Below are 27,672 nucleotides of genomic sequence, written 5' to 3'. Positions count from 1 at the left end.
AGTCAAAACCTCTCTGCATTCTTTCTCTGCATTTCACCATACCCAGTGGGGAAGTGGACCTGGTGCCTTGATGGGTCAGATTTACCATTGCAGGTGATGTGGGTCTCTTCTCGGCTGTCATCACACGACTGCGGATTCCAGGGACGAGAGGGACACTGCCAGAAGGAGCTGCTGCTCTTCCCACACTCCACGTGATCCAGCCACGCGGTGCCAGACAGCTTGGCATAGTTAGAATCTGTTTCCAGTTCCCCTTCATTCCCGCAGCCCAGCTCCTTGCACACCAGTGACACCGTCTCGGTGGTCATGGAGTTGGAGCAAACGCTGCCCCAGGTCCCATTGTAGAAAACCTGCAGGCGCCCGGAGCAGCCGTCGCTGTTCTCCAGCCTCAGGGCCATGAACTCTGGAAGGAGGATACGCCTCAGGGATGTCCTTGGATGTCAGCCGCTGAGGGCCTTGGCTCTAACTGGCCCTATCCTCACCCCAGATTCCAACGCCCCAGCTCCCAGCCCCACTCACAGCACAGACCTGAACAGACGACTCCCGCATCCTCCTTGTGCCGGCAGTCGTGCTGCCCCCAGGCCTTGGCAGGGCAGTCCCAGAGAGCAGCTTCAGCCCCAGAGCAGTTGACGCCATCCAGCCAGATCTGCCCGGAGCCCTCCCCAAACCGAGCAGAGCCGGCTACCTCCAGGGCCCCTCCGCAGCCCAGCTGGCGGCAAACGACGGCGGCATCGGCCAGGTTCCAGGTGTCGTCGCAGACGGTGCCCCAGCGCCCCTGGTAGTAGATCTCCACTCTCCCAGCACAGCGCCCGGCCCCGTCCACCAGCCGCACCCGCCGGCTCCCTGCAGCAGGGAGAACCCCGACGCTCAGGGGCTGGCTGCACTCCCAGACCCACACCTGGGGGACGTGCAGCACCACTCACCCTGGCACACGACCCCCACGTCCTCCATGATCCCTGCTGCCGGTGTGCTCTTGGGCAGGGAGGTGTTGCAGAGGCTCAGGTCAGCCTCGTGCCCTGCACACCGCACCCCACGCAGCCCCACGGGGCCCAGACCTCGCTCGGCCCTCACGGGGGTGTAGGCTGCCTCTGCCTCTCCGCACTGCAGCTGCCGGCACACCACGCTGGCCTCCTGCATGTCCCACTGCTCATCCAGGACTCTGCCCCACGTCCTGTGCTGGAAGACCTCCACGCGCCCGTCGCACCGGCTCCCTCCGCCCACCAACCGCAGGGGCATGGGGTGAGTTAGGCCTGGTGAGAGGAGAAATTCAGCAAGGCACTGCCATAGGGTGCAAAGCTGTGGGTGGCCGTGTCACACACCAGGGGCAAATGGACTTTGCAGCACTGCCCAGCACTCACCTGAGCAAATGACAGCAGCAGCGTTCTCCTGGGAGCATGGCGAGGCCCCCAGGGCAGTCACCGGGCACTGCCCCAGGTGGGCTTCAGTCCCGTCACAGTGGAACGAGTCTCTCCAGACGGGGCCGGTTCCTCTCCCAAAATGCCCTCCTCCAGGAATGGACTCAGCAAAGCCACAGCCGAGGTGCCGACACAGAACGTGGGCGTCTGAGAAGTCCCAGCGGGAGGCACAGAGGGTCCCCCACGTTCCCAGCACTTCCACCTCCACCCTGCCCTCACACGCTGTGCTGCCGTTCACCAGCCTGAACCCTGTGTACTCAAGGAGAAAAGAGGGTGAGAGAGGCCACATTTGTGCTCTTGCTCCCACAGGAGCTGCAGGAGAGGCCAAAGGGACAGCGTGCCTTTCTCCTCCTGCAACACTCTAATTTTAGGGCTGCAGACCACCACCTCACCCCACCTGTCCCCCACCCAGCACAGCCCAGGGCCCACCCTGCCCCCAACCACAGCCCCAGAGGATACCATCCCTACCCAATTCCTTACGTGTGCAAATCACATGAGTGCCATTGCTGTGGGTGCAGGCCTTGTCCTTGGAGGTCCCCCAGGGGCAGAAGAGGATGGTGGATTCATTCCCCACACACTGCAGCTCTCTGTCCCAGACAGGACCGGCCTCTTCTCCCAGCTGAGCTGCCCCATGGACAGACAGGGCTGTGCCACACTGCAGCTCCCTGCACACCACCTCGGCAGCTTTGGCATTAAAGTGGGAGTGACAGACAGCTTTCCACTGGTCCCTGTCGTAGACCTCCACACTTCCTGAGCAGGGGCTGTCCCCTCCGACCAGCCGCACAAATCCTGGAGCAACCAAGGAGACCTGTGAGTTCCCAGAGCCCTCTGGCACTTCCGTGCCCACCTCCCACCTCATCGGTAATGTGGCCAGACTCAGAGCTCCACGGTCAGCCCAGCAGCTCTCAGCGGGTGCTGATGGCACAAAGAGGTCAGGCCCCCCCTGCTGCTCCTCTGAATCCAGCCCAGTACCCATAGGCTACCCTCTCTCCCATCCCCCAGCCACAGGCACCGCTCAGACTAATTGCTGCTGGTTGGAGCCCCTGGGCTGCCCAGCACCGGCCCCAGCACTGCAGCACTCACAGCATGTGGACCCATGGAAATGGGCCCAGGCACTGGGGGCTGCTGCAGTTGGCTCTGCCCTGCCGGGCTCAGGCCAGGCTGAGGAACACCTTGGAGCTTCCAAGAAAGTCCCCTGTCCCCAGGGGCTGCTGGAGCTCTTGGGGAGGTGCTGTTAGATGGGGCACATCTGGGGAGCAGGTAAAGGGGGGGGTCCTCAGACAGGGACAAAGTGTGGTGCTGGGCATAGATGACCCCATCCACCAGACACACATGGAGCAAAAGTTCAGGCAGAGAGCAGCCCTGGGCTGACATGAGCTCCCGGTATGAGGGCAGGCAGAGAGGAGAGCCAGGAGGTGCTGGCACAGCCCCTGGGGCACAGGGCAGGAAGGAGAGGCTGAGCAGTGGGTCAGCACGGCCTGGAGGGCCGTGTCCCTAGGGGCTGGCACTCATGGGGTGACCCCAGGACAGGAACAGGGTGCTCCTTGCCACCATGTTCCTCTGCACAACCTCAGTGCTCCTGCCCTCTGAGCAGCCCCTCTGCGTTGGCCAAGGTTCTCTTGGCTGCTGGGGGTACAACCCAAAAGTCCTGGGCCATTGCACGCCCTTCCCTGAGGCTGCTGGTGGCTGGGGAAGCTGCTCTAGATTCCCCTGGCATGGGGACCAGCCTGCCAGACAGGGCCTGGGTGAATGGAGGAGAAAGATGGGAACCAGGCAGCACAATGGGGAAGGGTGAGGGCTTTCCTCTCCCAGCGCCGGGCACCTCCCCAGGGTTGGCTGCTCCAGCTTCAGGGCCAGGCTGGGTGTGCTCCCACTGGGCTTTCCCCAGGGACAAGGGACACCAGCAGTGACAGACCCAGCTCAGAGTGCAACTTGACACACAGAGCCATGTTCTGGTGTCCACTTGTTGCTTCCTGACGTCACAGCCAGGTCCCTTAGAAGTGTCCTCATCCCAGAGGTAGAGAAGAAGTTCAGTCCTTACCTGAGCATGTCACTCCAGCATCCCAGCTGTGAATGCAGCCTGTTTGACCCCATCCTGCGTGTGTGCAGTCAGACAGGGCAGACTCGGTGCCATGACAGCCAACAAAATTCATCCAAATGGGCCCAGATCCCGGCCCGAAGTGTGCATATCGAGGAGCTTCGAGAGCAACCCCACAGCCCAGCTGCCTACAAACCACTGCAGCATCGGTCATGTCCCAGTGGTCACTGCACACGGTCCCCCACTGACCCCGGTGTTTCACTTCCGCTCTCCCAGCACAGCGACTGCTGCCATCCGCCAGCCTCACCTCTGCAGTCCCTTCAAACACCAACACAGGAAGGGTCAGTAGAGCTTTGAGCCCCACAAGGTGGGTCTGTGAGTGCTCCTTCTGCTGCCCAGGCAGACTCACAGGCCCAAGGGTGGGAGCCCTGTCCCCACAGATTGTCACTGGAGTGTTGGGGGGATCCTTCCTCTGCCCATGGGCTGCACTGCTCTGGGGATGCCCAACTCCAGCCCTCCTGGGCCATTTGCTACCCACAGCCCTCATAACCCCCTCTTCCAACCCCATTTGCCCCCTGCCCCTGCCCATGCCCACCCACATACCACCCCCAGTCCTGCACAGGGTTCTCACTCCTCCCCTGACCAGATCCTTCTCCAAAGCAACGTGACTCTAAACCCCATACTTCTTCCTATTCATCACCTGCACCAGGCACCTCTCAAATGCACCAAATTCCCAGGAGCTGATGGCATCCTGGCCGTTGACTGCTGCTGGTGGATGTGGGTGGCTCTGTGAGCTGAAGTCACCTTTGTGCCACCAGCAGCAACAGGGTCTAATGCAGGAAGTCAAAGCCCCTCTGGGTTCCTTCTCTGCATTTCACCATGCCCAGTGGGGAACAGGACCTGGTGTCTTGATGGCTCAGATTTACCATTGCAGGTGATGTGGGTCTCTTCTCGGCGGTCAGTACACGACTGCGGATCCCAGGGAGCAGAGGGACACTGCCAGAAGGAGCTGTTGCTCTTCCCACACTCCACGCGATCCAGCCACGTGATGCCAGACAGCTTGGCAGAGTTTAAAATAATTTCCCAGTCCCCTTCATTCCCGCAGCCCAGCTCCTTGCACACCAGTGACACCGTCTTGGTGGTCATGGAGTTGGAGCAAACGCTGCCCCACGTCCCGTTGTAGAAAACCTGCAGGCGCCCGGAGCAGCCGTCGCTGTTCTCCAGCCTCAGGACCATGAACTCTGGAAGGAGGAAAGGCCCCAGGGAAGTCCTTGGATGTCAGTCACTGATGGCCTTGGCTCTAACTGGATCTACCCTCACCACAGCCTCACTGTCCCTGACTCCCAGCCCCACTCCCGGCACAGACCTGAGCAGACGACTCCCACGTCCTCCTTGTGCCCGCAGTTGTGCTGCCCCCAGGCCTCGGCAGGGCAGTCCCAGAGAGCAGCTTCGGCCCCGGAGCAGTTGACGCCATCCAGCCAGATCTGCCCGGAGCCCTCCCCAAACCGAGCAGAGCCGGCTGCCTCCAGGGCCCCTCCGCAGCCCAGCTGGCGGCAAACGACGGCGGCGTCAACCAGGTCCCAGGCATCGTCGCAGACAGTGCCCCAGCGCCCCTGGTAGTAGATCTCCACTCTCCCGGCACAGCGCCCGGCCCCGTCCACCAGCCGCACCCGCCGGCTCCCTGCAGCGGGGAGAACCCCGGCTGTCAGGGCCTGGCTGCACTCCCAGACCCACACCTGGGGGACGTGCAGCACCACTCACCCCGGCACACGACCCCCACGTCCTCCATGACCCCTGCTGCCGGTGTGCTCTCAGGTAAGGAGGTGTTGCAGAGGCTCAGGTCAGCCTCGTGCCCTGCACACCGCACCCCACGCAGACCCACAGGTCCTCGTCCTCGCTCGGCCCTCACGGGGGTGTAGGCTGCCTCTGCCTCTCCGCACTGCAGCTGCCGACACACCACGCTGGCCTCCTGCATGTCCCACTGCTCATCCAGGACTCTGCCCCACGTCCCGTGCTGGAAGACCTCCACGCTCCCGTCGCACCGGCTCCCTCCGCCCACCAACCGCAGGGGCATGGGGTGAGTTAGGCCTGGTGAGAGGAGAAATTCAGCCAGGCTGTTCCATGAGCTCCCCAAATTTGTGTGGCCATGTCACACACCAGTAGCAAGTGGACTTTGCAGCAATGCCCAGCACTCACCTGAGCAAATGACAGCAGCAGCGTTCTCCTGGGAGCACGGCGAGGCCCCCAGGGCAGTCACCGGGCACTGCCCCAGGTGGGCTTCAGTCCCGTCACAGTGGAACGAGTCTCTCCAGACGGGGCCGGTTCCTCTCCCAAAATGCCCTCCTCCAGGAATGGACTCAGCAAAGCCACAGCCGAGGTGCCGACACAGAACGTGGGCATCCGAGAGGTCCCAGCGGGAGGCACAGAGGGTCCCCCACGTTCCCAGCACCTCGACCTCCACCCTGCCCTCACACGCTGTGCTGCCATTCACCAGCCTGAACCCTGTGTACTCTGGGGACAAAGGAGGGTGAGAGAGGCCACATTTGTGCTCTTGCTCCCACAGGAGCTGCAGGAGAGGCCAAAGGGACAGCGTGCCTTTCTCCTCCTGCAACACTCTAATTTTAGGGCTGCAGACCACCACCTCACCCCACCTGTCCCCCACCCAGCACAGCCCAGTGCCACCCTGCTCTCCTGCTCCCACCACAACCCCATTGTCCATCATCCCACTGCGAGTCCTTACGTGTGCAGGTGACATGAGTGCCATTGCTGTGGGTGCAGGCCTTGTCCTTGGAGGCCCCCCAGGGGCAGAAGAGGATGGTGGATTCATTCCCCACACACTGCAGCTCTCTGTCCCAGACAGGACCGGCCCCTTCTCCCAGCTGAGCTGCCCCATGGACAGACAGGGCTGTGCCACACTGCAGCTCCCTGCACACCACCTCGGCAGCTTTGGCACCAAAGTGAGAGTGATAGACAGCTTTCCACTGGTCCCTGTCGTAGACCTCCAGACTTCCAGAGCAGGGGCTGTCCCCTCCGACCAGCCGCACAAATCCTGGAGCAACCAAGGAGAGCTGTGAGTTCCCAGAGCCCTCTGGCACTTCCGTGCCCACCTCCCACCTCATCAGTAAAGTGGCAAGATTCAGAGCTCCACGGTCAGCACAGAAGTTCTCAGTGGGTGCTGATGGCACAAAGACGTACGGGCCCCCCTGCTGCTCCTCAGAATCCAGCCCAGTACCCATGGGCTGCCCTCTCTCCCAGCCCCCGGCTTCAGGCACCGCTCAGACTAATTGCTGCTGGTTGGAGCCCCTGGGCTGCCCAGCACCGGCCCCAGCACTGCAGCACTCACAGCATGTGGACCCATGGAAATGGGCCCAGGCACTGGGGGCTGCTGCAGTTGGCTCTGCCCTGCCGGGCTCAGGCCAGACTGAGGAACCCCTTGGAGCTTCCAAAAAAGTCCCCTGTTCCCAGGGGCTGCTGGAGCTCTTGCGGAGCTGCTGTTAGAATGGGGCACATCTGGGGAGCAGGTAAAGGGGGGGGTCCTCAGACAGGGACAAAGTGTGGTGCTGGGCATGGATGACCCCATCCACCAGCCACACATAGAGCAAAAGAGCAGGCAGAGAGCAACCCTGGGATGACACGAGATCCCGGTATGAGGCCAGGCACCGAGGAGAGCCAGGAGGTGCTGGCACAACCTCTGGGGTGCAGGGTAGGCAGGAGAGGCTGGGCAGTGGGTCAGCACGGCCTGGAGGGGCCGTGTCCCTAGGGGCTGGCACTCATGGGGTGACCCCAGGACAGGAACAGGGTGCTCCTTGCCACCATGTTCCTCTGCACAACCTCAGTGCTCCTGCCCTCTGAGCAGCCCCTCTGCTTTGGCCAAGGTTCTCTTGGCTGCTGGGGGTACAACCCAAATGTCCTGGGCCATTGCACGCCCTTCCCTGAGGCTGCTGGTGGCTGGGGGAGCTGCTCTAGATTCCCCTGGCATAGGGACCAGCCTGCCAGACAGGGCCTGGGTGAATGGAGGAGAAAGATGGGAACCAGGCAACACAATGGGGAAAGGTGGGAGCTTTCTTCTCCCAGAACCAGGCACCTCCCCAGGGTTGGCTGCTCCAGCTTCAGGGCCAGGCTGGGTGTGCTCCCACTGGGCTTTCCCCAGGGACAAGGGACACCAGCAGTGACAGACCCAGCTCAGAGTGCAACTTGACACACAGAGCCATGTTCTGGTGTTCACTCGTTGCTTCCTGACGTCACAGCCAGGTCCCTTAGAAGTGTCCTCATCCCAGAGGTAGGGAACAAGTTCAGTCCTTACCTGAGCATGTCACTCCAGCATCCAAGCTGTGATCGCAGTCTGTTTGACCCCAGCCATTGTGTGTGCAGTCAGACAGGGCAGACTCGGTGCCATTACAGTGAACATCATCCATCCAAATGGAACCAGATCCTGGTCCAAAGTGTGCCTTCTGAGGAGCTTCGAGAGCAACCCCACAGCCCAGCTGCCTACAAACCACTGCAGCATCGGTCATGTCCCAGCGGTCACTGCACACGGTCCCCCACTGACCCTGGTGTTTCACCTCCACTCTTCCAGCACAGTGCCTGCCGCCATCCGCCAGCCTCACCTCTGCAGTCCCTTCAAACACCAACACAGGAAGGGTCAGTAGAGCTTTGAGCCCCACAAGGTGGGTCTGCGAGTTCTTTCTCTGCTGCCCAGGCAGAGTCACAGGCCCAAGGGTGGGAGCCCTGTCCCCACAGACTGTCACTTGTGTGTTGGAGGGATCCTTCCTCTGCCCATGGGCTGCACTGCTCTGGGGATGCCCAACTCCAGCCCTCCTGGGCCATTTGCTACCCACAGCCCTCATAACCCCCTCTTCCAACCCCATTTGCCCCCTGCCCCTGCCCATGCCCACCCACATACCACCCCCAGTCCTGCACAGGGTTCTCACTCCTCCCCTGACCAGATCCTTCTCCAAAGCAACGTGACTCTAAACCCCATACTTCTTCCTATTCATCACCTGCACCAGGCACCTCTCAAATGCACCAAATTCCCAGGAGCTGATGGCATCCTGGCCGTTGACTGCTGCTGGTGGATGTGGGTGGCTCTGGGAGCTTAAGTCACCTTTGTACCACCAGCAGCAACAGGGTCTAATGCAGGAAGTCAAAGCCCCTCTGGGTTCCTTCTCTGCATTTCACCATACCCAGTGGGGAAGTGGACCTCGTGTCTTGAGAAACCAGATTTACCATTGCAGGTGATGTGGGTCTCTTCTCGGAGGTCATCACATGACTGCACATGCCAGGGATGAGAGGGACACTGCCAGAAGGAGCTGTTGCTCTTCCCACACTCCACGCGATCCAGCCACGTGATGCCAGACAGCTTGGCATAGTTAGAATCTGTTTCCAGTTCCCCTTCATTCCCGCAGCCCAGCTCCTTGCACACCAGTGACACCGTCTCGGTGGTCATGGAGTTGGAGCAAACGCTGCCCCACGTCCCGTTGTAGAAAACCTGCAGGCGCCCGGAGCAGCCGTCGCTGTTCTCCAGCCTCAGGGCCATGAACTCTGGAAGGAGGAAAGGCCCAAGGGACGTCCATGGATGTCAGCCACTGATGGCCTTGGCCCTACCTGGCTCTGCCCTCACCCTGGCCTTGCTGTCCCCAGCTGCCAGCCCCACTCCCAGCACAGACCTGAACAGACGACTCCCGCATCCTCCTTGTGCCCGCAGTTGTGCTGCCCCCAGGCCTCGGCAGGGCAGTCCCAGAGAGCAGCTTCAGCCCCGGAGCAGTTGACGCCATCCAGCCAGATCTGCCCGGAGCCCTCCCCAAACCGAGCAGAGCCGGCTGCCTCCAGGGCCCCTCCGCAGCCCAGCTGGCGGCAAACGACGGCGGCGTCAGCCAGGTCCCAGGCGTTGTCGCAGACGGTGCCCCAGCGCCCCTGGTAGTAGATCTCCACTCTCCCGGCACAGCGCCCAGCCCCGTCCACCAGCCGCACCCGCCGGCTCCCTGCAGTGGGGAGAACCCCAGCCATCAGGGGCTGGCTGCCCTCCCAGCCCCACAGATGGGGGACGTGCAGCACCACTCACCCCGGCACACGACCCCCACGTCCTCCATGACCCCTGCTGCCGGTGTGCTCTCAGGTAAGGAGGTGTTGCAGAGGCTCAGGTCAGCCTCGTGCCCTGCACACCGCACCCCACGCAGCCCCACAGGGCCCAGACCTCGCTCGGCCCTCACGGGGGTGTAGGCTGCCTCTGCCTCTCCGCACTGCAGCTGCCGGCACACCACGCTGGCCTCCTTCATGTCCCACTGCTCATCCAGGACTCTGCCCCACGTCCCGTGCTGGAAGACCTCCACGCGCCCATCGCACCGGCTCCCTCCGCCCACCAACCGTACAGACATGTGGTGAGCCAGGCCTGGTGAGAGGAGAAATTCAGCAAGGCACTGCCATAGGGTCCAAAGCTGTGGATGGCCTTGTCACACTCCAGGTCCAAATGGACTTTGCAGCAATGCCCAGCACTCACCTGAGCAAATGACAGCAGCAGCATTCTCCTGGGAGCACGGCGAGGCCCCCAGGGCAGTCACCGGGCACTGCCCCAGGTGGGCTTCAGTCCCGTCACAGTGGAACGAGTCTCTCCAGACGGGGCCGGTTCCTCTCCCAAAATGCCCTCCTCCAGGAATGGACTCAGCAAAGCCACAGCCGAGGTGCCGACACAGAACGTGGGCATCCGAGAGGTCCCAGCGGGAGGCACAGAGGGTTCCCCATGTCCCCAGCACCTCCACCTCCACCCTGCCCTCACACGCTGTGCTGCCATTCACCAGCCTGAACCCTGTGTACTCTGGGGACAAAGGAGGGTGAGAGAGGCCACATTTGTGCTCTTGCTCCCACAGGAGCTGCAGGAGAGGCCAAAGGGACAGCGTGCCTGTCTCCTCCTGCAGCACTCTCATTTTAGGACCGCAGACCACCACCTCACCCCACCTGTCCCCCACCCAGCACAGCCCAGTGCCCACCCTGCTCTCCTGCCCCCACCACAACCCCCATCAGCATTATTACATCTCGAGTCCTTACGTGTGCAGATGACATAAGGGTCATTGCTGTGGGTGCAGGCCTCATGCCCAGGGGCTCTCCAGGGGCAGAAGAGGATGGTGGATTCATTCCCCACACACTGCAGCTCTCTGTCCCAGACAGGACCGGCCCCTTCTCCCAGCTGAGCTGCCCCATGGACAGACAGGGCTGTGCCACACTGCAGCTCCCTGCACACCACCTCGGCAGCTTTGGCACCAAAGTGAGAGTGACAGACAGCTTTCCACTGGTCCCTGTCGTAGACCTCCAGACTTCCTGAGCAAGGGCTGTCCCCTCCGACCAGCCGCACAAATCCTGGAGCAACCAAGGAGACCTGTGAGTTCCCAGATCAGACAAAGTGCAGACCTGGGCTGACACGAGCTCCCGGTATGAGGGCAGGCACCGAGGAGAGCCAGGAGGTGCTGGCACAGCCCCCTCTGGGGCACAGGGCAGGCAGGAGAGGCTGGGCAGTGGGTCAGCACGGCCTGGAGGGCCGTGTCCCTAGGGGCTGGCACTCATGGGGTGACCCCAGGACATGAACAGGGTGCTCCTTGCCACCATGTTCCTCTGCACAACCTCAGTGCTCCTGCCCTCTGAGCAGCCCCTCTGCGTTGGCCGAGGTTCTCTTGGCTGCTGGGGATATAACCCAAAAGTCCTGGGCCATTGCACGCCCTTCCCTGAGGCTGCTGGTGGCTGGGGGAGCTGCTCTAGATTCCCCTGGAATAGGGACCAGCCTGCCAGACAGGGCCTGGTTGAATGGGATGACAAAGATGGGAACCAGGCAACACAATGGGGAAGGGTGGGAGCTTTCCTCTCCCAGCACCAGGCACCTCCCCAGGGTTGGCTGCTCCAGCTTCAAGGTCATGCTTGTTGTTGGCACCTGGGCTGTACTTTTCCCAGGGACGTGTGACAGACTGAGCTCAGAGCCCTGACCCATGAGCTGTTACCCTTTTCCCTTGTCCCAGTCTCAAAAAGTGTGTAATAGGTTTAACCCATACCTGAACATATCACTCCAGCATCCAGATTGTGAGAACAGTAGGATTCACCACGTCCTGTATGATTGCAGTCAGACAGGGCAGACTCCTTGCCATTACACGCAACAGCAACCATCCAAATGGGCCCAGATCCTGGCCCAAAGTGTGCTTTGTGAAGAGCTTCAAGAGCAACCCCACAGCCCAGCTGCCTACAAACCACTGCAGCATCGGACATGTCCCAGTAGAAATGGCACACGGTCCCCCACTCGTCATGGAGTTTCATCTCCACTCTCCCAGCACAACGCCCATCACCATCTGCTAGCCTCACCTCCGCAGCCCCTTCAAACACCAACAAAGGAAGGGTCAGGAGAGCTTTGAGCCCCATACTCACAGACCCCCTCCCCAGGCATAATCACAGTCCCCAGGGTGGGATCTCTGTCCCCATATGCTCTCCCAGGGGCAATGGGGGGTCCCTGTTTTTCCCATGGGCTATGCTGGGCTGGGGGTACCCAGCTCTAGCCCTCCTGGGCCATTTGCTGCCCCACGGCCCTCACCACCTCCTCCCACCCCAGTGGACCCCTGTCCCCGCCCATACCCATCCCTACACAGCCCCCAGCCCTGCATGGGGCTCCCACTCCTCCCCAGCCCAGTGTCCCCCAAACAGCCCCATGCCCCTGAGCAGCTTCCATTGCCTATTGTCTGCCACAGGCACCTCCTAAAACCACTGTCCAACCCAGGAACTCTAGGGTGCCCACAGGGCACTGAATGATCACAAGGATCCCAAAAACCCTTCCTCGTCCCTGCTGTCAGATCAGTCCCTCTGCTTGGACAGGGCCCCAGGAAGGACACTTATGTACCACTTCTGGGTGCAGATGCCCCAGTCCCCTTCTGTTAATGGGACACAACCTGTCTTCCTGGAGTAAGTGTTTCCCCAGATCCCAAGGGCAGGGAACAGCACACAACACCCCTGGGGCATCCCAGACATTGGCTGTGCCCTGGAGCTCACTGAGGGTCACTCTCTCTGTCTGGGACTCCTCCAGATCCAGAGGCACAGTGATGGGGAACAAGGGCTACCAAAAGGGTCCCCAAGGGCAAGGAGTCTAGAAATGATGCCAGGCATGGGCTGCCATAATCATGGGAGCTGTGGAAAAGGATTACCCTCTCCCACAAAGACAGGCACAGGTTAAAGCAGAGGGCTGAGAGACTGAGAGTCTTCTGCCTCTCATTTCAGTGGTGTCTGCAAAGCAACCCCACTCCCAGAAGCATCACAATGACTCCACTGCTACCCACTGTCCCAAGGCTGTGGAACAGAGAAGCTGGCACTTACCTCTGCAAGGCTGCACCCAGAGGAACAGCCACAGCACCCAAGGGGACAGGAGTCCTTCTGTCCCCATCCTGAGGCTCCTGTCCTGACAGCACAGACCTGCTGCTGGAGCTCCTGGGGACCCACGGGGCAATGACGATTATGGGAGGGCAATATATCTGTGCAGATGCAGTCCCAGCTGCAGGAGGAGCCAATCGAAGCAGCAGGCACCTTTTTAGACGTTATTGGCACTTATCTCCCCTCCGACGCAGCCCAGCTCTCCAATGAACTTCTCCAGCGCTCTTCATGACCATATATGAGGGACGGCTCCGCTGCGGGTCTCACGTCACTGCGGTGGGACATCATCGTGGGGTAGGGCTGGGTGTGGGGGCAGATGGCTCTGACACCCCTTGCAGCCTGCTGTGGGAGCACGGAGCATCTCCTGAGCTGTAGCATCCAAGAGCCCAAGGTGCGATTGTCCGGCCGTCCTTGCGCCATGGGATCCAAGGGACTGGTCCTGCAGCGGGGCTGTGTCAGGCTGGGAAGGGACCAGCCCCTGCCCCTGCTACAGCCCCTGCTGTGCTGGCAGCAGCAGCTGGGAAAGGCCCTTGGGCAGGGCCAGAGCCCCATGATGGGGGTGCTGGCTGTCCCGTCCCTCCCCAGGGAGCCTCCTGTGGGGTCCCGGCAGCAGCCAGAGCTGGTCCAGGGCCTGCCCTGGCAGCAGAGCTGCAGCCCAGAGCCTCAGGCGTCTCCCTGGCTCTCAGCGTGTCACCCAGGGGCCGTTATTCCCCGCGGTGGGTCGGGAGCTGGAGCCTGCCTGCCACTGCAGGTGCACAAACCGCAGCCCACGTGACATGGCGCCCGGGCAGGAAGACGGTGGTTTCCTCCTGGCCCCGTGCCCAGGCATGGCCCTGCGGTGCCTCCCAGCCTCCTCACAGCTCCAAGCCTGGCAGAGTCCAAGAAGTGTTGGACAATGCTCTCAGACATATATTTTATTATATATATATATATATATATATATAAATACACACATATATATATACATTTTATATTTTTAATAGAACACACATTTTTATGAATATATACAATATATATATATTACTTATACATTATTATATTATATTTTTATATATTTCATTAGATTAAATATTATTCTTATATATTGAATGTATTATTATATAGTTCATATTATATAATATATAATTACTGATATTATATTATAGATTATATTATATTTTTATTTGACATATATTTATATTACATAAAGTATTCCAGTATATTATACAGTATTATGTTATATTATGCAGTATATTATATTAATTATATATTTTATTTTATTTTTCATTACATTAATTTTACATGTATTATACATACATAAAAGTTTATTTTTCATAAATATATACATTATATATTTTAATATTTTTAATATATATTTACCGTTTGTATAGTTTTTTAGATACATATATATTCTATTTTGTTGTCTGGTGGCTGGAGTTGGACTCACTGATCCTTGATTCTTTCCAACTCAGGCTATTTCATGATTCTGCCCAACACAGCTCCAGGTGATGCCATAGCATATTCACCTGCCATGGGCCTTCTCCTGGCCTGCACCTGCTCCTGCCCTGTCAGCTACTCAGCCAAGAGTGGCATCACAAGTCCATTCCCCAGGCATGGGCCTCCTTCCTGCCTGTCATCTTCTCAGGCAACAGTGCCCTCACAAGCTCTTACGAGATCTGTGGGCCTGCTGCTGGTCTGTCAGCTCCACAGGCACCACTGACCTGAGCACCACATAGACACCTGTTTGGTTTCTGTTCCCAATTTAGTAGTGTGATGCACCAGTAGACAGGTGCCTGGGGTTTCTGGTGGATTTCAGGAATAATCAAGCATGGGGTGCCATCGCTGACATGACATCATAAGCTCCCAAAGACCCACCCATATGCTTATTCCTGGCATACTGGCTTCTCGCAGCTCCTAACACAGGCCATGTTTGCCCTCGGCCTGTCAGCGACTCAGGCACCACTGTTATCACAGGAATATTCACCTGCCATGGGCCTGCTCGTGGCCTATCAGATCTTCAGCTGACAGTGACCTCATAAGCACAGATGATCTATTGGAAGATGTTAGTGTCCCTGTCCATGATGGGCGGTGGCTGCTCATGTTCAGCTGGCTGTTGACCAACATCCCCAGGTGCTTTTCTTCTGGACAGCTTTCCAGCCACTCTTCCCCAAGCCTATGCTACTGCATGGGGTTGTTATGATCCAAGTGCAGAAGCATTGTTGAATGTCATGTGATTGGACTCAGTCCACCAATCTAGCCTTTCCACATCCCTCTGCAAAGCTTTCCTACCCTCAAGCAGACCAACTGTCCCACCTAACTTCTTGTCATCTGCAAATTACTGAGGGTATACTTGATCCTCTCATTTGGATTGTAGATCTAAATATTAAATAAAACTGGACCCAATCCCAAGCCCTGGGGAATGTCACTGATGACTAAACTGGACATCTGGACAACTGACATCAACTGGACTGAACTCCCTTCACTCCCTCACTCTTTGAGCACGGCCATTTAGAAAGTTCTTCAACCAGCAAACTGTACACTTGTCCAAGCCATGAGCGGCCAGATGGGTTGTCATTCTGCAGGGCTACTTCTGGTGAGGCTGAGTGCATACTAAGATGTAGCTCCTTCTTTTATGCTTTTTCTAATGCCCTGTTCTCAGTCCTTTCAAATCAACTAAGCATGAATCTGGTGCTTGTGATGAGCTGGTGCTCAGCTCGTGTTCCAGTTACTTGCTATATCATGTATCATTGTCGTTGAGTTTGTACAGCACTGGCATTCTCACACTCCCTTTTATCTCTGTTTGCTTGAGTCTGTGTCGTGGTTCTGCTTGAGTGGGCAGCTGAGCTCCACCACAGCCACTCTCTCACTCCCCCTCCTCAAAGAGGAATGGGGAGAAAATATGTGAAAAGGGCTCAAGGATTGAGATAAGGACGAGAAAATCACGCAATAATTAGTGTAACGGGCAAACCAGACTCAGCATAAGAAGACAGATAGTAAGATTTATTGCTCATTACTAACAAGCTAAAGAAGTGAGAAACAAAGAAAAGAAACCAAAAGCACCTCCCCCCCCATCCACCCTCTTCCACCTCCTCCCCCCGAGCAGCGCAGGGGAACGGGGGAATGGGGGTTATGGTCAGTCTACAGCACTTCTTCTCTGCCGCTCCTTCTCGGTCACTCTCGTCCCCTGTGCTGTGGGATCCCACCCACGGGATGTAGTCCTTAACGAACTGATCTGGCATGGGCTTCCCACAGGCAGCAGCTCTTCCAGAACTGCTCCAGGTATGGGTCCGTACCACGGGGTCCATCCCTCAGGAGAAAACTGCTCCAACCTGGCTCCCCCACGGGCAGCAGCTCCTGCCAGGTCACCTGCTCCTGCATGGTCTCCTCTCCACGGGCTACAGGTCCGGCCCGGAATCTGCTCCGGCAGGGGTCTTCCACAGGCGGCAGCCTCCATCGGTGCAGGGCCACCTGCTCCACCGTGGTCTCCTCCACAGGCTGCAGCGTGGAACTCTGCTCCACCATGGTACTCCATGGGCTGCAGGGGGACATCCTGCTTCACCATGGTCCTCACCACAGGCCGCAGGGGACTTCTGCTCCGGCACCTGGAGCACCTCTCCCCCTCCTTCTACACTGACCTTGGCACCTGCAAGGCTGTTTCTCACTCCCTTGACTCTCCCGGCTGCTGTGTGGCACAGCGTTTTTTTCCCTGTCTTAAATCTGCTCTCACAGAGGCGCAAAACAACATGGCTTATTGGCTCAGATCTGGAAAACAATGGGGCCCTTCCCAAACATGGGGCGGCTTCTAGATCTTTCTCACAGAAACCACCCCTATGGCCCCCTGCTACCAAAACCTTGCCATGTAAACCCACTACAGTCTGCGGTGTCAATGGTAGTTCAGGAAGACTGGCAGGGGAGTGGCTTCAGGGGAAGCACGAGGTTGCTTCTGTCACAGTGGGACTTTGGTCTGCCTGCACAGTTCAGTGGCTCAAGCTGTGACACAGCCAGGAGTTCCACACTTCAAGAGAATCACAAAGGAAGTTCCTTCCTGAAGGGCGATGCCATCCTGAGTCCTGTCCTTGCCTGTGCAACATCTATCAAAGGGTCGATACAAGTTAGTCCTCAGAAGAAAGGCCCCATCACAAGGGGCTGCCTAGAGCTGGGCTCCTCTCCACAGTTCTGACCTGGAGTCTTCTCCTGCAGGGCCTCTCCCTGGACTGCATCCTCCTTCAGGCCACATCCAAATGCTCCCACATGGGGTCTTCCATCAGCTGCCATTTGGAGATCTGCTCCAACATGGTGCACCATGGGCTGCAGGGGAACTTCTGCTCTACCACCTGGAGCACTTCCACACCCTATTTCTTCATTGACCTTGGTGTCTGCAGGGCTGTTTCTCTCAGCTTCATGAGGCCAAACTGCTTCAGTTAAGTGACTAAACCAAAAGAATGAAGGATATGGGGATTAGGTGTTCAGGTTAGGGTTTAGGGATTAGATCTTGCCTTCCAGGGTTAGTGGTTGGGCAGAGTATTAGAGGGAGGCCTGTTTACTTCTTTGGATTCTAGTCTGTGTCTAGTGTAGAGACTATGTTATGTTACGTTGGGATTTTCTTCAGGGCTCTGTTGAAGAATCATGTTAAGGCTGGAATTCAATGCTAGGGATGAAAGGCTGAGGAATAGCATGAGAAATGAGCTAAGAGTGTATGGTAAGGCCTTATGGATTTGGGACTTGGCTAACCCATGCCAGGTGAGGTTTGAGGTTGGGGTAAGAGTAGTGGATTCCTTGCAGAGAGAGGGATAGCATTTAGATGTAGGGGTAAGTAGGGCTTACAGTTACTGCTTCAAAATACTGCCAGGGCTTGACATGGATGTTTTCCTAGTAAGTGTTGCAGCAGCACAGCCTTGCCTGAACCCCTCTCACCTCTTCCAGATCTTTCCTTTCTGTTAGCCAAGTCCCTCTTCTCTCCCCCAAATCTCCCACCTTTATTCTCTCAGCTTTCCCCTGGTCTCCCCAAAGGAGTCACCCTGTTGCGGGCAGCTTTCTGAAGGCCTTTATGACCTCAGAGGCTCTGCCTCCCTGCTGTTGGCCAGCCAGCTTCTGGGACAGAAGTGACCTCGCAGCCAGGATCCACAGGGCTACAAGGAGATGTTGTGCTCAGCAGGGCTCTTCCCAGCCCATCCAGGAATAGCCGGTGTAGGGGATGCCCCGCACAATCCCTCAGGTACCCTGCGGGCTGAGCAGCTCATGCTTCAGAACACCTCCCACATGTCTGGCCTCACATTTCCCTGGGAGTTCTTCAGCTCCTTCAGGGCATCCTGAAGGAAATGACCACCTCAATATGCAAAATAATTATCAAGTACTGAGTGCACATGTTAGGGAAGCGTTCAAAACTCTCTGTGGTAGGTGAGAAAGTCTTCATGTCTAGATTTGTTTCATTCAAGTGCATTCCCAGGGCACATTGCCATTAAAAGGAAGGTGACCTTGAGTCACTGTCTGTCCCACAGTATACTCCTAGGGAATATCTTATGGAATTTCTGCTCACTGGTAATCATCTCTCAACGCCCACATCTTGTGCACTCTCATATGGAGAATATAAGAATATGAGCTCTATGGGTTCCATGTGCTACTGACTCCTGGACACAAACTGTCCCTGCAAAGCGCTTGGGCTCTCCTGACAGCTCTCACTTCCCTCCAGAAAGACGCCTGCCTGCCATCTTCCCTCTCACCTATTGTGTACAGAGGCAGGTGAATTCACTGTCTCTGTGGTGCTATCCAAGAATAGGGAACAATCACAGGTACACCCTGGCAGTGCTGATGTGGCAGGATTCTTCTCCCCTCCACCTCTGCCATGTGCCCCTGAAGCTCCACCACAGGTCTACAAGGAAGGGTATCAGGCAAGTAAGTCAATGCATGGTCCTTTCTTTTATTAAAATACACAGAAAGCCTGATCCACAATTTATACAAAGACTTGGAGTCACGTGAGACAGGTACATACAGTGTAGGAAGGTACGACCAATGATATTTCTTTGTGGGGAACACTATGAGAAGTAAAGCAAAGTAAAAAAGAAAAAAAAAATAGAAACAAATAAACCGATTTCTGGGTCTGTATACAGATAACATTAAGAACACAGGCAGTTTATTCCTTCTGAAAAACCTCCATTCATCACTTTCCACATGGCTTCCTTCAGCTCCTGATTCCTCATGCTGTAGATGAGGGGGTTCACTGCTGGAGGCACCACCGAGTACAGAACTGCCAGCAAAAGATTAAGGGAGGAGAAGGACATAGAGGGGGGTTTCAGATAGGCAAAAAAGGCAGTGCTGATGAACAGGGAGACCACAGCCAGGTGAGGGAGATGTGGAAAAAGCTTTGTGCCGGCCCTGCTGTGAGGAGATCCTCAGCACTGCCCTGAAGATCTGCATGTAAGAAAGCACAAGGAAAACAAAACACACAAAGGCTAAACACACACTAGGCACAATAAGCCCAACTTCTCTGAGGTAGGCATCTGAGCAGGAGAGCTTGAGGATCTGGGGAATTTCACAGAAGAACTGGTCCAGGGCATTGCCTTGGTAGAGGGGGAGGGAAAAGCTATTGGCAGTGTGCAGCACAGCATTGAGAAACCCACTGCCCCAGGCAGTTGCTGCCATGTTGACACAAGCTCTGCTGTCCATTATGGTCCCATAGTGCAGGGGTTTGCAGATGGCAATGTAGCGGTCATAGGCCATGATGATGAGAAGAGAAAACTCTGCTGAGATGAAAAAGAAAAAGAATAAAACTTGCATAGCACATTCCGAGTAGGAGACGGTCCTGGTGTCCCACAGGGAATTGGCCATGGCTTTGGGAACAGTGGTGGAGATGGATCCCAGGTTGAGGAGGGTGAGGTTGAGGAGGAAGAAGTACATGGGGGTGTGGAGGCGGTGGTTGCAGGCTATGGCTGTGAGGATGAGTCCGTTGCCCAGGAGGGCAGCCAGGTAGATGCCCAGGAAGAGCCCGAAGTGCAGGAGCTGCAGCTGGCGTGTGTCTGCAAATGGCAGGAGGAGGAACTCATTGGGGAAGCTCCTGTTGGACATTTGCGGCCTCTAGGCATGGTTGGCAGCCCATGGAGGAAAAGACAGAGACAGTCAGGACAGGGTCTCTGAGCAGAATCCACTCTGTTTCTCACTGATCCATTGCACACTCTTCCGATCTCTCCTGATCAGGATTGCACACTTCCAGCTCCCCAGCTAGCACTCTGCAACCCGGCTGCACAGCCTGCAGCCGGCCCCATATGAATGAACCCCCATGTCCTGTACAGCTGTGTCTGGTTAAGCCTGCTCTGGAGTATGTCATTCATACAGTAGAGATAGCAGAGTCCTCTTGAAAAATCCCATAGGCTGTGGGATTTGCCAGAAAATCTGGAGATGGCATCAGGAGCAACAGATGTGCTGCCCTGCAGCCAGAGACTTACCCTGTTCAGGGCTGTGAAGATTTCTCCCGCAGTGAGCTCTCAGCATCCCCCCTCCACACTGCCTTTAACATCTCCCTCCCTTCTCTCAGCCACCCTTGTCCCTTCTCCCCTGCAGACAGTGCCCCCAGCCCTGCTGTGCTGTGCAGAGGAGCTGCTCCTGGGCAGAGCTGTCTCTCTGCAGTGCTGCCTCCTTGCCAGGAGCTCCCCTTGGGTCCAGGAGCCCAGCCCAGCTCAACAGCACAGGGAGCTCTTGACAAGTCCCTGGACCTCCAGAGGAATCAACTTTGAAACAGGCTGATGCAATCACTAATTTTTTTCTCTCAGCTGGGGATGATCACTTTTTTCCAGTAGTGTGTTTTCCCCTAATTCAAAGGAAGGGTTTGACGTGAGAGTACTCTTTTCTTGTCCCCTTATGAGACCATACACCCACAAAGTGACAGGGAGTCTGCATCCCATCTCTTCCAAATGTTTGTTGATATTAAGTGGGAGAAACTTTTTGACATAAACTGAAATCCCTCTGTGTACATAAGCTACACAACCAAATGTTGTCCTGCAGGATCATTGTATGCTAGAATCCTTTGGGTCTGAATGGACCTTAAAGACCATCTAGTCTCAACCCCCCTGCCATGGGCAGGGCAACTTCTCCTAGGCCAGGTTGCTCAAGGTTCCTTCCACCCTGATCTTTGGTCAGTTTGGTTAGGCTTTGGAACAGGTTCTTCAGGGACGTGGTGAAGTCACCTTCTATGGGGATGTTTAAGGAAAGCTTCATGCCTGGGACACTGTTTAGAGCGTAATATTGATGGTTGGGTTACGGTTGATTTGGAGGTCTTTTCCAACCTTAATGGTTCTATGATTCTATGAAATGTAGGCCTCCAGGATCTTAGAACCATAGAATGCTTTGGGTTGGACAGGACATTAAAGACCATCTAGTTCCAGCCCCCTATCCATGGGTAGGGGCTAATCCCATGAGATCGGGTTTTTCAAGCTCTCATCCACCTTTATGTTGAACACTACCAGGGAGGGGGCATCTACAACTTCTCTGCGTAATCTCTTCCAGTGTTTCACCACCCTTTTTGTGAATAATTTCTTCCTTAGATCTGATCTAAATCTACTCTCTTTTAATTTAAAACTTGTTGTCCTAGCACTATGCTTCCTGATAAAGAGTCTCTCCATCTCTCTCCTATTTTTCTCCATCTGTTCTGCTAAGGTGAGTGAGGCTGAGAGTGGCTGTGGGGAGCTTGGTTACCTCCTGGGGATAAACCACAACACATCCAGGGACACAAACATGACCAACAAATGGTAAAGGAAGCAGTGGAGGGAACCAAACATGGTCAGTCACACTGACTGGTGAGAGCATGGAGAGAGGGTTTCCCAGCATTGTCAGTTGGGAAACCAAGGGAAAAGGGGAAATGCTGGTAAAAGGACATGTCCTAGGAGGACAGCCTGAGGATCCTTTGGCCATCTGGTCCATAGAAAAGAAGGCTGAGGAGTAACCCCATTGTTCTCAACAACTTCCTGAGCGGGGGGGGGGGGGGAAGTGTTGAAGGAGGAGATGATCTTTTCTCTCTTGTAACTGATCACACAACATGTGGGAATGGTACATAGATGCACCAGGGGACATTCAGATGGGGCATTAGGAAAAATTTCTGTACTGTGAGGGTGGTCAAACACTGGAACAGGCTTCCTAGAGACCTGGTTGATGTCCCATGTCTGTCAGTGCTCAAGAGGCATTTGGACAATACCCTCATACATAGTCTCTAATTTTTGTTTAACCCTTAAGAGGTCAGGAAGTTGGACTAGATGACCTTTGAAAGTCCCTTCCAACGGAACTATTCTGTTCTAATCACTACAGACTTGGCTAAGCCCCATTTGTGTATTGGAAGGCCACAATAATGTCTACTGGAGTCTTCTCGAGGCTAAGCAATCCCAGCTTTCTCAGGCTGTCTTCACTGGAGGTGTCCTTCTTGTGCATGGTATACTTTTGTTAGCGGTGTAGTGGGCTGCAGGGAGTGCTTCGGTTAGTTGTCCTTGCAGTGTCAAAGAATCACAAAATGGCTTAGGTTGAATGGAACCTAAAAGATTTTACTGTTCCAAGGTATGTGCCTTAAGCAGGCATGCCACCTACTAGATCAGGTTGCCCAGGGCCTTCTCCAGTCTGGCCTTGAACACCTCTAAGGATGGGGGATCCACAATTTCTCTGTGCAACCTCTTCCAGTGACTCACTATCTATGCAGCCAAGAATTTCCTCCTAACATCTAGTCTAAATCTATCCTCAGTTACTTGAAGACCATTCCCTCTTGCCCTGTCATTATCAACTCAAGTAAAGAGTCCATCTCTGTCCTTTTTTCAAGACCCCTTTCAAGTACTGAAAGGACACAATGAGGTCTCCTCAGAGTCTTCTCTTCTCCAGGATGAACTTCCCCAGCTCTCTCAGCCTTTTTTCATAGGAGAGGAGCTCCAGCCCTCTGATCAACTTTGTGGCCCTCCTCTAAACTTGCTCTAACAGGTCAACATCTTTCTTGTACTGGGCTCCCCAAACCTGAACGCAGTACTCCAGGCGGGACCTCACGAGGGCAGAGTAGAAGGGGACAATCACCTTACTTGGTCTGCTGGCCATTCCTCTTTTGATGCAGCCCAAGATGCAAACTTCACAATGTTTTGCACACCCCCAACCTACATGTCATTGGGGGCAGGATGAGAAACAGAAACCCTTGATGCTGTGCAGACATGGTTCATCGATATGTGAATACCTAATATCTAACAGAAATCTCCCTTTTTTACTTGAAAGCCTTTGCCCCTTGTCCTATCACTACATTCCCTGGTAATGAGTCCTTCCCCAGGTTTCCTCTAGGCTCCCTTTATGTACAGGGAGGTTGTTGTAAGGTCTCCCCAGAGCCTTCTCTTTTCCAGTAAATAATAATGATAATGATAATGATAATGATAATCATCATCATCATCATCACCATAGTTCTCCCAGTCTCCTCTCTTAACAGAAGTGCTCTAGATCATTTTTGTGGTCCTCCTCTGCACCTGCTCTAAGTCCATGTGTGTACTAAGCTGAGCTGAGACATGAAAAAAAAAAAAGATAGGAATTTATTTAGCTTTAAGCAACACTAGCAAAATCTTTTTTTGTCTTTTATTGGTGGTGTGAAGAACATTAGGAAGTATGGCATCTGCCTTCATATTGACCGGTTACACATGATGAAGCACTGCAAATAGCTAAACATCTGCCTGTCAATGGCAAATGGTGAAAAATAAGTTCTGGTTTTTGTTTGTTTGTTTGTTGGTTGGTTTGTTGTTGTTGCTTGTGTGCACATCTAGCTATTAAACTGTCTTTATTCCAGCCCCCTTTTTTTTTTTTTTTTTTTTTTCACTTTTAGTCTTCGGTTCTTTTCAAAACATCCCACTAGGTAGGAGGAATGAGCCCGTAGACCTGTGCTGCTTAGCTGCCTACCAGGTTTAATCCACCACACAACTTTACTGAAGTCAAAGTGTATCGATATCCACTGCTCTGCCCTCTTCTGCCAGGCCAGTCATTTCATCGGGGCATTTCGTGTCCCAGTTGGTCAAGAGTGACTTCCCCTACATGAAGACATCCCAACTGCTCATGATGATATTATTGTTGCTCCTGTGCCTGGAATAGGGTTCCAGGATGAGCTGCTCCATCACCTTCCCAGGGATGGAGTGGAGCCTAAGCAGCCTGCACTTCCCTGAGCCCTCCTCCTTGCCATTCTTGCAGCAAGGATGGACATTTGCTTTCCTCCAGTCTTGGGGCACTTCTGCTAGTCACCAGGATAGATCCAAGATGACCAAGAGTGGCCTTGCAAGGACATCAGCCAACTCCTTCCACTCTCATGGGTGAATCCCATCAGGTCCAATAGAATCATAGAACCTTAGAATGGTTTGGCTTGGAAGGGACCTTATAAATCATCCAATTACAACCCTCCTGCCATGGGTAGGGACACCTTCCACTAGATCTGGTTGCTCAAAGCCCCATCCAGCCTGGTCTTGACCAATTCCAGGGATGAGGCATCCACAACTTCTCTGGGCAATCTGTTCCAGTGTTCCTCTCTCCTCAGAGCAAAACATTTCCTCCTTAAATCTAATCGAATCCTACACTTTTTTAGGTTAAAACCATTACTCCTTGTCCTATCACTATACCTCCTAAAAGGAGTCCCTTCCCAGCTTTTTTGTAGGCTTCCTTTAGGTATTGGAGGGCTGCTATACAGTCGCCCTGGAGCCCTCTCTCCTCCAGGCTGAACAACCCCAACTCCCTCCCAGCTCTCCTCTCCAATAGGAGAGGTTCTTGAGACCCTTAATCATCTTTGTGTCCCTCCTGTGCACTCATTCTAATACTTCCATGTCCTTCTTGTGCTGGGGACCCCAGAGATGAATGCAGGACCCCAAGTGAGTTCTCACAAAAGCAGAGCAGAGGGGGAGAATCACCTTCCTTCACCTGCTGGCCATGCTTCCTTTGATGTAGCCCAGGATAATGTTGTTTTTCTGTGCTGCAGGCACACATTGCTGGCTCATGTTGAGCTTCTCATCCACCAGCACCCCCATGTCCTCCTCCTCAGGGCTACTTTCGATCCATTCTCTACCCAGCCTGTAAATATGTTTGGGATTGCCCCAGTCCAGATTCAGAACCTTGCACTTGGCCTGGCTGAACTTCATGAGGTTCACACAGGTCCACCTCTCAAGTCTGTCAAAGTCCTTCTGGATGGCTTCCCTACCCTCCAGCATGTTGACTTCTCCACATAGCTTGCTGTCATGAACAAACTTGCTGAAGGTGCATTTGATCCCACTGTCCATGTCACCAACAAAGATGTTTAACAGTGCCGGTCCAATACTGACCTGTGAGGAACACCACTCGTTACTGATCTCCACTTGGACATTGAGCCATTGACTGCAACTCTTTGAATGCAACTATCCAGCCAATGCCTTACCCACTGAGTGGTCCACTGGTCAAATCAGTGTCCAGTTTAGAGACAAGGATATCATGGGGAACAGCATCAAATGATTTCCACAGTTCCAGGTAGATGATGTCAGTCCTTCCTCTATTCACCAATTCTGTAACCCTGTTGTAGAAGTCCAGCAGATTTGTCAGATATCACCAGATTTGTCAGGCAGTCCATAGACTTGTATATATCCCATTTTGTCAAGTATGCCCTGACCTGATCCACTCCCTCCAAGTTCCCATGCCCCAGACCTTCCTCCGTTCTCTGTGACCTGGGATTCCTGAAGGTCAGTCTTGCCAGTAATGACTGAGGTGAAGAAGGAATTCAGTACCTCAACTTTTTCCCTGTCTCATTTCAACTAGTATTGGGCCTCATTCAGCAGTGGGTCCACATTTCCTGGAGTCTTCCTTTTGCCACCTATATACTTTTAGAAGCCCTTCTTACTGCCTTTGAAATCCTTGCCCAAGTTCAATTACAGGTAGGTTATAGCTTTCCTAAACTCACAGGATTCTTCCATGCAGATAGGTGAGGAGGCCAAAGACGGCTCTCCCGATGGCCAAGATTTTGAGCTTGCTATTTGTGAGCTATACTACCCTCCCCAATGAATCAGCTCCACCATCTCATGGTTGCTGAAGGAAACCATGGTGCAATTAGACAAATATGACCTAACTGCTCTCATGGAAATGTGGTGGGACGGTTCGTACAATTGGAAGCACTGAGGGTTACAAGCTCTTCAGAAGAGATAGCGAAGAAGGGGAGGGAGTGTTGCCCTGTATGTTAGGGAAAGGATTGATTGCAAAGAGATGCCTCTGAGAAACAGCCATGGAGAGGTTGAGAGCTTGTAGGCAAAAGTTAAAGACCGCACCAATAAAGGACACCTTGTGGTTGGGGTCTTCTCCAGGTTGCCTGATCAAGAAGAGCTTGTTGATGAGGCTTTCATGCTTCAACTACAAGAAGTGTCATGCTTGCATGCTCTCATCCTGATGGGAGAATTCAACTACTCGGGTGTCTGATGGAAAAGCTATAAAACATGCTGTAAGCGATTCAGGAGACACAGAGAGCATTGAGGATAAGTTCCCAGTCCAGGTATACAGAGCAACTAGAGAAGTGTTACTGGCACTGGTGCTCACTAGTGCTGACAAAGTCATTAAAGAGGTTAAGATTGGAGGTAGCCTGGGCTGCAGTGACAATGTCCTCGTTGAGTTTGTGATCTCAAGTAATGTGGGCCTGGCGAAGAACAAAGTCAGGACCCTGAATTTCTAAAGAGTCAACCTCAAGCTACTTAAAGACCTTGTGGACGAGATCCCCTGGAATACTGTCCTTAGTGACAAAGAAGCTGAACAGAGCTGGAAACTCTTTAAAAATGTTCTCCTTAGAGCATTGAACTCTCCATCCTCCTGCATAAGAAAGTGGGCAGGGAGGGCAGACAACTGGGGCAGCTCAGCAAGGACCTGATGGTCAAACTGAGGCACAAGAAGGAAATGTACAGGCAGTGGAAACGGAGACATGTGGCAAGGGAAGAGTACAGGGATGCAGTCTGGATATACAAGGATGGGATCAGGAAAGCCAAGGCATAGATAGAACTGAGCTTGGCAAGGATGCAAAGAATGAAAGGAAGGGATTCTAGAGGTACATTGGCCAGAAAAGAAAGGCAAAGGAGAGTGTGTCTCTTCTGACGGATGAGAAGGGTGAACTGGTAATAGGAGACATGGAGAAGGCGGAGGTACTCAACAATATCTTTGCCTTGGTCTTCACTGCCAGTCAGGCTTCCCAAGGCTTTCGTTTCCTTGAACCTGTAAATGAAGTCTGAGGGAGTCAAGTCTCACCCACTGTAAGTGAAGAGCAAGTTTGAGACCACCTGATGAAAGTAAAGACATACAAGTCTATGGGGCCTTGCATCCCAGGGTCCTGAAGGAACTGGCTGATGCAGTTGCCAAGATTCTTTCCATCATATTAAAAAAGGTCTGGCAGTCAGGTGACTGGAAAAAGGGAAACTGACAAGATCTTGGGAAATTACAGAATCACAGAATTTCTAGGTTGGAAGAGACCTCAATATCACCGAGTCCAACCTCTGACCTAACACTAACAGTCCCCACTAAACCATATCCCTAAGCTAAGCTCCTCCTGGAAGATCCTCCTGGAAGCAATATCAAGGCAGGTGCAAGAAAAAGAGAAAGAAAGACGTGATCCTAGACAACCAGAATGGCTTCACTAAAGGCAAATCATGCCTGACCAATCTGCTGGTTTTCTACAATGAACTGACTGCATCAGTTGGCAAAGGAAGACTGACTGATGCCATCTACATGGACTTCTGTAAGGCATTTGACATGGTCCCACATGACATCCTGGTCTCCAAATTGGAGAATCCATCCTGGTCCAAATGCCTGGACCAGAAACTTATTCTCAACGTGCTCTAGGAGTCTCTTCAATTGCTTGAGGGTTGAACCACTCAGTGG

At 54.4% G+C, this 27,672-nt stretch overlaps 2 protein-coding genes across 3 annotated transcripts in view; one reads left to right on the top strand and one right to left on the bottom strand.

The window, feature by feature from the left end:
- Positions 1-27,672, bottom strand: part of LOC137847136 (antigen WC1.1-like) — a 155,490-nt gene that overhangs the window by 3,885 nt on the left and 123,933 nt on the right. Inside the window, exons 3-19 of the mRNA XM_068665443.1 lie at positions 10,492-10,800; positions 9,947-10,261; positions 9,512-9,838; positions 9,117-9,431; positions 8,677-8,991; positions 7,754-8,068; positions 6,191-6,499; positions 5,647-5,961; positions 5,212-5,538; positions 4,817-5,131; positions 4,377-4,691; positions 3,454-3,768; positions 1,893-2,201; positions 1,356-1,670; positions 921-1,247; positions 526-840; positions 86-400 (exon numbers count right to left, since the gene is read on the bottom strand). Of these exons, the coding sequence (XP_068521544.1) occupies positions 86-400; positions 526-840; positions 921-1,247; positions 1,356-1,670; positions 1,893-2,201; positions 3,454-3,768; positions 4,377-4,691; positions 4,817-5,131; positions 5,212-5,538; positions 5,647-5,961; positions 6,191-6,499; positions 7,754-8,068; positions 8,677-8,991; positions 9,117-9,431; positions 9,512-9,838; positions 9,947-10,261; positions 10,492-10,800 (5,373 nt within the window). The remainder of the gene's footprint in view (positions 1-85; positions 401-525; positions 841-920; positions 1,248-1,355; positions 1,671-1,892; positions 2,202-3,453; positions 3,769-4,376; positions 4,692-4,816; positions 5,132-5,211; positions 5,539-5,646; positions 5,962-6,190; positions 6,500-7,753; positions 8,069-8,676; positions 8,992-9,116; positions 9,432-9,511; positions 9,839-9,946; positions 10,262-10,491; positions 10,801-27,672) is intronic.
- Positions 1-27,672, top strand: part of LOC137847094 (antigen WC1.1-like) — a 433,117-nt gene that overhangs the window by 346,745 nt on the left and 58,700 nt on the right. The window lies entirely within an intron of this gene.

The sequence above is a fragment of the Anas acuta genome, chromosome W (genome assembly GCF_963932015.1).
Source record: "Anas acuta chromosome W, bAnaAcu1.1, whole genome shotgun sequence".
Taxonomy (NCBI): domain Eukaryota; kingdom Metazoa; phylum Chordata; class Aves; order Anseriformes; family Anatidae; genus Anas; species Anas acuta.
The sequence above is the reverse complement of the archived record's forward strand: the minus strand, read 5'-3'. Positions and strand labels throughout refer to the sequence as shown.